This window comes from Amblyomma americanum, chromosome 4, assembly GCF_052857255.1.
Source record: "Amblyomma americanum isolate KBUSLIRL-KWMA chromosome 4, ASM5285725v1, whole genome shotgun sequence".
Taxonomy (NCBI): Eukaryota; Metazoa; Arthropoda; class Arachnida; order Ixodida; family Ixodidae; genus Amblyomma; species Amblyomma americanum.
In genome coordinates, this window is record NC_135500.1 from 34400539 (window position 1) to 34414186 (window position 13648).

Sequence of the window (13648 nt, forward strand, 5' to 3'; positions counted from 1 at the left end):
ATGGTCTAGCCTCGGGCGTGTGCGAGAAAAACTGCATGTGACATCATAACATATTCCTTGTTGAAATGGTGTGTGGTGGGGATACCTCTTTCATTTTCCGGTTTTTTTCTACCTTATAAAATGGCTTCACATTCAGTGAATTTAACCTTTTTGTGATAAGAATACAGTTATCAAGCGAGACAGGCTAACTTCAATTTCTCTTCAGTGTCCCTTTGGGTAACATTTTTCATGTTAATTCCTGAAATTAACAGGTGAGGGAATGTAACCCTTTATGCATTTCCACATTAAGGAGTTTGATGGTGAACCCTGGAACCTCCTTTTATCTTTTGTTTCTTTGTACGTAAGTGTACTGGGCACCTTTGAAGGGAAACAAGAGATCACAAGCGAAGTGGGTGATCACAGATCAGAAAAGGCAGCTGCATTGACCCATAGCTTGACGCCTGCCATGTTGGTGTCGTCGTGCTGCTGTGCTCTTCTGAATGCTTCTTTGATCTCCTGGAGAGGTCACCTGAGATCACTGCCTGAACACCCTTCGATTTTGCAGGCATGACTCTGGACATGAACAGTGTGACATCGCAGGACTTGTCGTCCACTTGGGCAGCAGCACTGCCAGGGTTCTTGCACCGGCGTGGTGCTGTGGCGGGGCCCAGTGCTCTCCCACCGGTGCGGCGCTACTCATCCACATCGGGTGAGTGCACCTCTTCTTTGCTGCATCTCCTATTGGTGGTGGACTGTGCTTTCTTTCGTCACCAGCACAAGTGCCCAGGTGCTTTGGTTTAACTGGCTGCTTACTAAACACAGTGTTGATTTCTAAGACACTCACAAATATCTTCCATCCTGCTCTTATTGTCTCTTTATGTGATAATTTAATTATTTATTTTCAGTTATCACATCTCATGTTATCGTGTTTTCTATTTTGTTTACATATTGTGGAAGTACCACATTTGCACAAATACAGTGCGGCTGTGAATATAACGCGAGTTTTATTTCATATGAAAACCAACGTTCTGCATGATAATGGCGTTGTTTACGTATTGGGAAGTGCCACATTTGCATAAATACAGTGCGGCTGTGAATATAACGCGAGTTTTATGTCGTGTGAAAACCAACGTTTTGCATTATAATGGCGTCATTTTCCGCAGCCTCAGCGTCGTGTAAGAGGAGATCGCTAGGTAATCGAGGCGTGGCCGTACTCCTCACACAGTGCTACCGCACCTCCGTTTCTTGCTGCTTCTTCCCTGTGCTTCACGCTGCTGTGCCCTTTTCTTCCCTTCCCTACCCTTCACTACACTTTTACTGTCTTTCTTTTTTGAGCGACCCGTTCCGCCTTCTTTCTGCGTTCATAGCCAGCTTTACTTTTCTTTGTTTTTCCGTGCGCGCCGCGCTTTGCCTCACGGCCCTAAGAACTTGCAGAAGTTGGCTTCTCCTCACAGCTTCAGAGTCTAGTGATGAAGCTATCTCAAAGCGCACCGTTTTATCGTTTATGGTATTCATTTGCCTCCGAAAGTTGGCCTAGCGCGTGCCGCGTTGTCATTATCTGCGAGAAGTACGTTGCCACGTCAAGCCGCTCTTTACTATAAACATTTAAAAAAAAAAACTTTACTGTTACTGAAAAAGCATGTACAGTCTATGGAAGGCGAAAGGGACCACAGGTTCACTTTACTATATGCAAGTTTACTATAGTGGGCTTCTACTGCAATTGCAATAAGGATCGTTTCATAAGTGAAAAAAATAGTTTTACGACCAGCATCCCCTCTTAAAACTTGGCACTTGGGAGATTTCACGGCATGCAGCACATGCTTTTCTGTTGGTATGGCCCCGAGTTCATGTTACAAAAAATTGACAGAACACCTACCACTGCTTAAATCAAGATTCGGCAGCAGCTTTTAAGCTATTTGTACCTTACGATATGTTGTGGTAGAGATCATGAGAGCTACCTCACATCTTTATAGTTTTAGGGTGCTCCTTCTAGTTTTCCACACATGCTCTTTTTTTTTGTCTAGTTCTCCTCTCCAATCCACGGCTCTGGAAGCGCAGCCTCATTCTCGATGCCCTCATCGCCTTAGTGTGGCGCAACAGCGGCAACAGTCTTGGTGTCCGACCAGCCCGGAGATGTTGAAACATCGCTGTCGATCTCGCAGAACATTTCTAAGTCGACAGTCTCCGCTCCGCCCTGTCACTTCAACACTTCCATTAGTAGGGCGTCACAGTCATCAGCAGGATCGCTGCCTTTGGGATCGCTTGCACGCACTATGAATTTTGCCCGTACGAAGCAATTATGTACCATAACCGGGTCAACCTGCTATCACGAAAGCGTTATGAGGTGCACCGCACCCAGAAGGTCGATGATGTACGCCTTCCCGCTTTCCATCGCCAGAAGCATTCTGTGTAGGAGGTTCTTCCTGTAGTGATGCTTGGCCAGTCGAATGATGCCTTGGTTGAGAGGCTGCGCAAGTGCTGTGGTGTTGGGTGGCAAGAAGAGGTGCTTGATTGCGCCCAAGTTTTCTAACTTAAAATGAGAGGATGCATTGTCAAGCACTAGCAGGATTTTTCTTTTTTCTGCCATGAAACGCCAATCCAATAGCCGGATGAATTCTTCAACAAAATTGCCAGTCATCCCTGGTTTTTGGTTGCTGCTGTAAATAATGCCTGAAAGCAATCAACCGCCTTTAAAGCACCTTTGTTTGGCATACCTTCCAATCACGAGGAGTGGCAACATCTGGCTTCCTGTCATGTTGACCGCAAAAGCAACCGATATTCTTCCTTTTGCAAGCTTGCCACTGGTGCGGTTTCCCCCTTGAATGCCAGCGTTCTGTTGGGCAGAAGTCGGTAGAAAAGCACCGACTTATTTAAGTTGAAGACATCTTCTGCGGTGTAGTTGGCTAACTGTTGCTGCAGTATCCCATTCTGTCATTCTTCAGCACCCCCCTTGTCCGCGTGTGCTGCCTTTCCGCAAACCACCCTCGAACTTATATTCTAGCATGCTTTGAACCTAGACAGCCAACTGTTTCTGCAAGAAAAATCTTCGCAGTTGAGCTATGCGGCAACAATTCTGCTTTTTTGGCGAGAAGGGGCCCTGTGACCAGCAGGTTTTCTGATCTAGCTTTTTTAAGCCATAGCACCAAAGCTTTTTCCACGTCGGGAAAAGCGGATCCCCTCATGTGGCACCTCTTCATATTCGATGCAGCCCCGCTTTTCAGCTTCTCGCGAGCATTCCAGATGTCGCAAACTGTTGTTAATTAAGGGCAGGTCCCACTGGCATGCTAGTGCACTCTTCATTGTTCCGTTATCAATGGAATGAATAACTTCCAACTTCTCCTTCACTGTCAGTACGCGATACTTCGGTCGAGTAGGCTTCGGCATAGTGCCGACCGTTCGCACACACACTGACGTAACAACCGCTTTGCGTTTCATACAGCACCAGCTCGAAACAAAGGACGGCACCACAAAACGCGCATTGCCTACCCACAACACAACACAGCGCAACTGCAAGTGCAGCATGAGCGGATGTTTACACAAGCCGGCGAGGTCACATGGGCAGAATGGGGTGATGGTTACTGTGATAGGGCTGGCGACGACACGTTCGTGCGCAAGAACACAGAAGTGGTTGACGCTTTCTGGGTTCCTTATCGATATGGACATCGCCGCACTCGCCGGAACATGGCTGAAATGGCTGCAATGTTGTATCGCCGGCGGTCCGCATGTCGATAATGGTTTTCGGAAAGGCGGAAAACGTGTTGTGTCCCAGTACGGCGCCTGCCAAACTGCGACGCCAAGTACGCATTAAGCGGTAGGCATTTCATTAGCCACTACACCTTAAGCGGTCAGCCAATACATGGGTTTCAATGGTGGCTCAGCCGGGGAATTCTCCCAACTACGTTTTAATCGCGACTACTTGGTTAGCGGGTACGTATTAGCGAGGTTTTACTGTGTAAAGTGTTTTATAATCTGGTCTTTTAGAGGCATCGCAATGCTGTAAGTTGGATGAGTTGGTATCGATTCATTGCGGTAAACAGCACAAAAGACAGACTTTCTACATGCTTCCAGTTTGTGAGGTATAAGTTCATAAGGTGTGGCTACTAGGTAAAAGTGCTGTTAAGACAGCGTGCTGTTCCATCCTTCAAATACATTAGTGTAGAAACTGACAGAAACTGTGTATGAGATGCACTATTTGAAATTACAACCTCATTAGGGAATTTCACATAAAACAGGCCGCGGAAACGTGGAAATATCTGGGGACTGTGCAAACACCTTGTTAGCTGTTATTAGCTGATGTTGTAAGACTTGGTGCGAGTTTCTCTAAGCTTGTGCACAGAGTGAAGTGATTTTATGCACACCTTGTTTTTAAAATCACAACTTTGTTATTCTTGCAGTGGTATTGTTTCTCTTGCGGTTTTTTAGCCTTGAGTTGCCCTATGATATTTCAAAACTTGAAGACTCTCGTAAGAGTTTTGACATCATTGGTCTTTACAGTTTTGTATTTTGCAGCAGTTAGGCCAAGTTTAGTAGGAGTTTCCTGAAGACAGCATACTTGAGCATGTCAGTAACAATCCTCACTGAAGTTTTGCCAAAACCATTTAGATAGTCACCTAGTGGCAGCATGTGTCCTGTCTTTTTTTTTTTTTCCGTCACGTCAGTCTTTGTGTCTCTGCTTAATTATGGAGTTTCCTTGCGAGGACGATTGAAATATTTAGTTCTGTCATTGCAGCATGCATGCATTCTGAAAATAAAGGATTAATTACTTGTTAGCATCCACCCAAATTCAGCCAATGGCTACTAAGCTTTAAAAAGGATCTCGTCTTACTCATGACATGCTAATGAGTAGTTGCCTCCTTATTTCTGAATCTTACTCCCTCTTGGGGGATTCCACTAAAGAGATTGGGCCAGTGCATGCATTTTCTTGTCGATTCCTGCTAAGTGACCCCTCTCGATCATGCAGATGTGAGCCGGCAGCTGTCACTGAGTGTGCGCCGCCAATCCCTGGACTCTCAGATGAGCTACCAAGTGGCGGCTGAGCAGCACTGGCTGGCGGCACAACGCGCCATTGCTCGCCATCAGCGACGCAAGACGCGTCGCGAGCGTGAGCGGCTGCTGCACATGGGCGCCCTGCACAGGCCGTCTCCCTTCCCGCACCCGGCGGTAGCACGGCGGGGCAGCGACTCGTCCATGCAGAGCCTAGTGGCCGCCGCGGCGTCATCGACGCTCCACTGTGGCCTCCCAGCGGCCGCGGCAAAACCGTCGTCGGTGGCGCGGGCCACAAGCACTGGAGACCTCAACCCTGGCTGTGTACTCTCCCAGAACCACCTCTCCCTGCTGCGGCCTTCCGCCGCGGCACAGAGACGTGGCGAGCCGCTGATCAACCCGCCCTTCACGCACGGCATGTCCGAGTCTGGGGCCACGCGTCTCTCCATGCGACATAGTGCTGCGGCCCAGTCCAGCGCTGCAGATAGTTCTTCAGCGATGGCTGCAAGCGGTAGCTCTGCCACAGCTCAGGCTGGCCAGTCCAATCCGGCAGCTCTTCAAATGCCTGGAATGATTCCAGGCTACCCCGCACTGGCTGCGGCCAACCCTTACGCTGCTTACCTGAACTACTTAAATGGCCTTCGTGTGCCAGGACACCCGCCATCTGAGGCTGCTCTGCCTCATTTTGGCTACCCTGCTCCATTTGGCTACCCAGGCTTTCCCTTTTATGCACCTGGCCTCTACCCACCATACGGTCAAGGCTTTGCCTCGTACCCCGACTTTGATCCGGCGCACACACCACTCATTCCGTTGCACCCAATGCCAGACAGTGCCAGTGAAACTGGATTCATTCCCATCATAACGTCGGATTCGGACTTCACTGATGCAGGCATACGTAGTCCCCATGTGCTATCTGCGCGGCATGTTGTGGAAGAGCGGGAGAGAGCACTTGCAGCAACAATGGCCTCACTACCCCGGCCTCAGACACATCAGGAGACGCAGACTGACGATCACCAGGAGACTGTCTTGACTCCAACTCCCTTGAGGAAGTCTCAGAACGAACGATCAGCTGCTGCCCAGCAGCAGCAGCCAGAGACAATTGAGATGCGAGAGATCAAGTCCAACCAGTCGAGATGGTCGAACACGTCAGCGCTGTCCAAGGCACGGATGTCCAAGTCTCCACCGGGGCAGCACCAGAGGCTTTCGTCACAGGCGTCCAGGAGTCCATTGCATAGGTTCAGTTCAGTGTCTCCACCTGTCACTCAATCGCCAGCAGCATTGTCACCTCTAGTCCAGCAGCAGCAGAGGGAAAGTGTGTCACCACGGTGTTGTGACAACTACCAAGCAGTAGCAGTGCATGAGTCTTGTGGCAGCAACAACAACAATACTCACTTAGCCAACCTGAATAGCCCCCCATGGCCTGCGTGCCACCAGCAAGTGCATCAGGGATTGCAGCACTGTTCGTGCCCGCTTTACAATGCTGAGGTTCCACTGCACTCTCCGTCGCACAACAGCGGCTACCAGCAAGGAATGCTGTGCATGGACCAGTACCCACTCTGTCCTGGACTAGCTTCTGGAAGCACTGAGCCCAACACTCTAGACTCAACCACATCGGGTCACTCAAACTCTGATGGGCCACACAGCTGCCACACGTATCTTTTCGCACCAGTGGACAGTGCTGGAAACGGCTGTGCAGCACATTCCCCTGAACCATGCCACCAGTGTGTGGCAGCAGTGCAACAACCTCAGGAGCAGCTCAGCGATGGCCATCATGCAATTTCATCGCCTCCTCAGCGACCGCCTTTCAGTGGGTGTTGTGAAGGTTCATCTACGTTGCACCAACCGAATGCCAGCGGAGGCCCGCAAGGTCTTGCCGAGCCTGGCTTTGTGTCGAGGTGACCTCTCTGTTGCACAAGTTCCAGGGTGGCTTCTTGTTGCATCATTATGTGCTCTTATTTTTCATGCGTGCTGAAGAAGGAAAGACTTATTGGACACTTTATTTGGGTGCTGAAATTTTGCATGCCTGGGATTTTACGCTGTCAAGTGTATCACTGTGCGTTCTAGCATTTGTTTTTTTCTAACATCTTTATTTCATAGATTTGTTGCACAGTGCAAAACATACTCTACAGCAAGTGTGGTGTCATGCAGATTTTCATGGCAGCTTAAATGCAATGGCCATAACAGGTGCATTCTTTTCATTGTGTTTTAGTACATCATCGGGGCTTATCAAGCATACACATTGCAATTCACCATCGTTTTGATGTAAAAAGAAGGCCAACCAAAACTTTGTGATTTTATGTATCATATAAAAGTTTCATGTGGATGATGATGGTGTCTGTAGCAGTTCTTCCAGATGCCCTTGACAGCGTGGTTGGTATAGAGCATAGAGCTACTAAGACGTGGGACAGCGGTGTAGTAGTTCTAACTGAATGTTTATTATGTCAAGGCATATGTTGCCACTTATCTTTCAGATGTCTATTTATTGTGGCTGAAATCGATTGCAGTCCTCGACCAATTTCAGATCACGTAGGGACTACCAAAATATCTGAAAAGTCAGAAGTGTGAAAAAAAAAATATAAACTTTAACTTATTTATTTATTTTGCATACCCTTAATCGCCGAAGCAGTAGAGAGGCGAGTGGGTTATAAGAAGCAAAAATACAACATAAAAGCAGCAGACTTGCAGTGCAGAAAATAGAAAAGAGGTGGCATGGTATGTCAAAAACCGAAAAAAAGAGAATATAGCTGCAATAAAAATAAATAAAAAGTGAAAACATAATAAATAAGAAAACAGGAGATAAAGGCAATAATAAGCACTTAGCTGACATAAAAAAAAGCTTGCCTGTAAAGAGTGTAATCTGATGTAGATGCGATATCTACAGGAAGGTGGTTCCAGTCTTTAGATGTGTTTGGCAACAATGAATAATACTAAGTGTTTGTGGGGAAGTGAGGTAGAGCAACTTTGTGGCAATGGTCGACACGTAAGGACCGGTAGCTAGGCGACATGATGAATCCACTCTGTAGAGACTCATGATAGTAGATGTATGAAAAAAGCAAATGTGAAAAATTTTCTTGCGCAGTGACAGACACGGGAAACCTACGCTAGATGTTAACATAATGCTGGCTGTTCGCTTATAATTGGAAAGTACAAATGGAATAGCATTATTTTGAACCATTTCAACAGCATGAGATAAAATATTTTGGATTACAGTACCCGCCGCGGTGGCTCAGTGGTTAGGGCACTCGGCTACTGATCCGGAGTTCCCAGGTTTGAACCCGACCGCGGTGGCTGCATTTTTATGAAGGCAAAACGCTAAGGCGCCCATGTGCTGTGCGATGTCAGTGCACGTTAAAGATCCCCAGGTGGTGGAAATTATTCCGGAGCCCTCCACTACGGCACCTAATTCTTCCTTTCTTCTTTCACTCCCTCCTTTATCCCTTCCCTTACGGCGCGGTTCAGGTGTCCAAGGATATATATGAGACAGATACAGCGCCATTTCCTTCCCCAAAAACCAATTATTATTATTATTATACCAGGTGGCAGCAGCGTCTTCAAGTTTGGGTCGGAAAAGAGTTTGAACAGAGCTTTAAGGGGGACACGGGTCTTCAGAGCGAAAATTCACGAAAGTATCAATTTCTCAATTTTGTGATATTCGGATTCGCGAGGTTTTTTTCCACCGACAAGTGAAGTTTGGAGCCCGAGACTCGTAGTTTTTGAGAAATTGCCCGATGAATGTGCCGCTGCGGCGCAGAAATTCGCGAGGATGCACCAAAATACACTGGTTTTCTATGCCTGTGCAGTTCACAATCAGCTGCTCTCTCTCTGGTCTCGTTTGATAGTGGAGCTCGCCGGCTTACTTTCGCGCCAATGCGGCGGCCGCTGCGCCTGTTCAAAGCCGTAAAAAACGCCAAAAACGAAAACGTGGCCTCGCGATCGGCTGCCTTGTACTACGTGCCGAAATCGGCGCTCTTTATTGGCTGGTTTGAATTTCCCGCTATTATCAGTCGCGTTGGTGAGCGATCGCAAAGTCGATAAATGCGTAAAAAATAGGCAGCAGGGCGGAAAACTATGATCTGTGGCCGTCATGCCAATGACAACAGGCAATAGCATAGTGTACATGGCGACAGACCGCGAACCACTGCGTCAGCGTGCAGTAGGGCGAAGTTGGTAATCGGCAGTGTCGTCGACCATAGTTCCTTGCAGCTTTCATCGGCAGCACTTATTGCGAGTGACTCAAGATAAAAAGCTGACAGGATGGCCACCAGTTTCTCGGTGGCATGTGCACACGAGCGAGCGGCGGGGACAGGAAGCTTTGGACCGCTGGCTGACATGGGGGGGGGGTTTGATAACATCAGCTGATGTTATCTCGGATACGCGAAGGACCGTGTGGCGACTTCGAGCAGAGATGCCTGTGAATAGAATAGTGGCGTAGTGGTTAAATTAGGCGGCAGTTTTTTTTTTTCCATGTAGCTCCAAGAAATAGACTGGTTTTAATTATCTCATGAATTTGTTTATCTGAAAACTAATAGCTCGGAGAACTAGAGGGGACTGTGCAGTTTCAGCTAGACTCAACCAAAAATAAGAAAGCTAATGCAGTCAAGAAACGGACTTGAGCTGAAGGAAGGTGTCAGCACACAAATGTGCATCTGAAAACAGGCAGCAGGTGTGGAGAAAGGGCCATACGGGTGAACAATGTCACTCAGATTACATGCCTGAGGCTTGGTAGCCATTACCATGTGCAAACATGCCATTATTTTTCATCATCTCTCATGAAATTGAGTTCTCTTAGTTTTCTGTCATTTTCTCAAAATGTGAATTTTGGACTCCTGTCAAGTTAGCAAATCCAATATCTCAGCATCTATTGAGGATAGAACACGGTGGAAGAATATTTTTATTCGACCGTGGGATAGAGCAATAATTTTTTTTCAGCACGAAGTCAGGTATGTGTAGCACACAATGTTGCAAGCAGATTTCTCAATTTTCTCTTTGAAATTTTCTAGAATGGCAATTTGTACTACCACTGTGTCGGCATGTTTGGACCAACGAAATTAAACCTGCAATAAAATAAAAAATAATCATCTAATCAAAAAACTGCTTGCAACATTGTGTTCCTTATTCTCTCTCTCTCTCCTCCTCTTTCTGTCTTTATTTAGGAATGCATAAATAGTAAGGTTTTGTTGAGGGTTATTTTTCTATTGTTTTTCCAAACTTTAGTGCATTGTTTGTAATTATCTTAAGAACTAATTGGCCCACACAAAAAATAACAGTATTTCCGGAATATGCACAAGAACTGCATAAACTTTCAAAGTTTATTAATTTTGGTTGCAAATGAAGTAAAATGGCTTTAAGACCAGTGTCCCCCCTTAATGAAATGGGGCTTTTTGCTGATGTTACATCTTAAGTATTCTAACATTTGATTGGGGTTGCTGGTAATTTGGTCAGTGTGAGCTTTCCAATTTAATGTGGGAGAAATGGTTAGGCCAAGGTATCTGTATAATGACGCGATCTGACACTGAGTGTTAAGTGTGTGCACCGAGGTACATTCACCTTGTCATGAGACACGTTATTTTACATTTGTTAATGTTCACAGTTGACAACCGATTTTAGAGCGAAAGCTCTACGCCTCTCGTGCAAAGCTGAAGGTCATGTGGCAATGAAAGTTGGCCTTCAAACCAGGGGCCAGATCCCACTGCGGTTCCGTTCGGGAACCAGTTCCTTTGGTCTCCTCTCATTGGCCGATCTTCGTCACGTCCGGCGTGACGAAAAACTTCCGGAGGCGGCTCTGCGTTTTTCGTCTACGTCACGGGGCGTGGCCACGGCGCCGAAAGGAACCGTTTCGCCGGCCGGCACAAGAACCGCGGCGAGTAGGTCCACTTCGCGGAACCGCTTGTAAACAAACATGGCGGCGCCCATGACCCCGTATCTTTTCGCGGCTCTTTGCGGCCGCACTGGGCAGAGAAGACCTAAAAACAGGGAAGATGCCTTCGATCTGCCGGAGGAGGATTTCCGCCGCCATTTCAGGATGAGTGAGGCGCTGGTGCGTAGGCTGTGTGCTGATCTTGAGGGCGAAATCGGGACAAGGGGGCCGACCGGACTGCCGACAGAAGCGAAAGTTCTCTGTGCGCTTCGGTTTTTTGCAACCGGGAGCTTTCAGACTTCTGTCGGCAGTGAGGTGACCATCCAACTCTCGCAGTCCTCAATGAGCCGCTGCATCAGCGCAGTAGCACTAGCTATAACTCGCGTAGGCAAACGAAAAGGGTGGGTGACCTTTCCATCCGCGCCAGCGGAAAAGCAGCAGGCAGTGGCAGAATTTTTGCACTGCGGCCGAATTCCTGGTGTCGTTGGCTGCATCGATGGAACCCTCGTTGCCATCAGTCAGCCCAAAGGCCTCAGCCCTGGTGAAACGCAGGCATTCATGACGAGAAAGGGCTACTACGCCCTAAACACGATGTTGGTAAGTACTACAAGTCTGTCCACTCGTTAAAACAAAACCATAATTCGCGAATTTCAGCCGCCGGCGTGGATTGCGTGCATTTGCATGCTTAAATTTGAATGCACTCAAAATCAGAGTGAGGAAACGTCATTTACATTGTCGGGTAACATGTTAACTAACGATACTTACGAGAAACAAATTCTGCCGAGGTTTCCGCATTATTTTCTTAATATATTGCATTCTGCGTCGCAATACTGTTATTGTGGCCTTACATGAAAAACAGTTAAAATTGATATATATATATCAGGATGCTCGGCAAAGCAACGTATAAAATGCATCATTTGTTATTAGAATAATGTCACCTTCACTTTCTTTGCAAAAACTTAACATGAATAGTTATTAAAATAATGCTCATATCATGTTCCAACAGTGTGCTGCTTTTATGGAAATTTCAGAGTGCATTAGAGCCATGGCTTTTTTTTCTACCCATTAGTTTGTCTCCAGCATGTGTCAATCTTTATACTACCTTTGTATATTTGCAGGTCTCCGATTCAAAACTGAGAATCCTGGCTATTGATCCGCGGCTACCAGGATCCACTCATGATGCTTTTTGCTGGAAGCATTCATTCCTGCGGCGGAGAATTGCCGAACAAGGGCTACTGCGTCCTGGGGAGTTTCTGCTTGGTGAGCTGTCTTATCCGAAGCAGGCAAATGCAGAGACTGAGAACGGTTTTATTTTTATTTTTACACAGGTGACAGTGGCTACCCGCTTGAGCCCTGGCTGATGACCCCTGTGCCTGGCCATCCAAGCCTCCAGACACCAGAGGGGGCTTACAATCATGCTCACTCTTCAATGAGGACAGCTGTGGAGCGCTGCATTGGGGTGCTGAAAAGCAGATTTCGGTGCCTTCAACGGTATCGAACTCTGCATTACAGCCCCAAGCGTTCAGCTACCATTATTGCAGCATGTGCAGTGCTCCACAACCTGTGCCTTGAAGAAGGTGATCCTTTTGATGGCTCATGTAGCAGTGATGACAACAGCGACAGCGAGGATAGTGAGCAGGAGCATGACACTGCTGCACAAAATGTACCACCACCTTCCACTCGCTCCACACTAACAAAAGCTAAGGCAGTGCGGTGCCGCATTGTACATTTATTCTCTCTACCACGCCTTCAGCACACTCTTATTTGAGAAGAGTGCGTCAGCGTGTGATAAGGCAGCTCGCCAGGCAGAGACGACACACCTCACAGTGATGCATTCACTAATCATCATCATCAGCCTGACTACACCCACTGCAGGGCAAAGGCCTTTCCCATGTCTCTCCAATTAACCCTGTCCTTTTCTAGCTGCATCCGCCCTTTGCCTGCAAAGTTCTTAATCTCATCCGCCTACCTAACCTGCTGCCACCCCCTGCTACGCTTCCCTTCTCTAGGAATTCACTCCGTTACCCTTAAGGACCAGCGGTTGTCTTGCCTTCGCATCACATGCTCTGTCCAAGCCCATTTCTTCCTCTTGATTTCGACTAGGATGTCATTAACCCGTGTTTGTTCCCTCACCCACTCTGCGCGCTTCCGGTCTCTTAACGTTACACCTATCATTTTCCTTTCCATGGCTCGTTGTGCTGTCCTTAACTCAAGCTGAACCCTTTTCGTTAGCCTCCATGTTTCTACCCCGTAGGTAAGCACCGGCAAGACACAGCTGTTGTACACTTTTCTCTTGAGGGATATTGGTAACCTGCGATTCATGATCTGAGAGAACCTGCCATATGCGCTCCACCCCATTCTTATCCTTCTAGTTATTTCCCTCATGACCCAGATCAGCTCTCACTACCTGCCCTAAGTAGACGTATTCCTTGTGTGCACTACGGTGACTCAGATCTGTACTCACACGCAAAAGTAGTGATTTTTGTAAGGCTTATGCAATGTGTTCGCAGCTGGTAAGGAAACAGTAAAAAAGGCAGGCAGATCAATTTTGATATCCTATGATATGTCATGATAAACAGTGTCAGGTGGCTTTCCAATACACTATAGCATATATGGTTTGGCTCAGATTGGTGGGTTGTACTTCCCCAAACAATTCAGTTTTTGAGAGATGTCATACTGAAGGGCTCCACTAAATCTTTTTATTGTGCACTGACATCTCGTGCAGTGTGTGGGCCTGAAACATCTGCTTCCATCGAAATGCGATCTTTGTGGGCACGTTCGAACACACGCCTTCCACATTAGCTGCCGAGCACCATAACCACCGAGCCT

General features: G+C 47.3%; 1 protein-coding gene across 2 annotated transcripts in view; it reads left to right on the plus strand.

The window, feature by feature from the left end:
* Nucleotides 1-7288, plus strand: part of smo (smoothened, frizzled class receptor) — a 119042-nt gene extending 111754 nt beyond the window's left edge. For both annotated transcript variants that reach the window (XM_077660827.1, XM_077660828.1), the window contains 2 exons: nt 545-688; nt 4940-7288. In XM_077660827.1, the coding sequence (XP_077516953.1) occupies nt 545-688; nt 4940-6861 (2066 nt within the window). In that variant the 3' untranslated portion in view covers nt 6862-7288. The remainder of the gene's footprint in view (nt 1-544; nt 689-4939) is intronic.
* The last annotated feature ends 6360 nt before the right edge of the window (nt 7289-13648 follow it).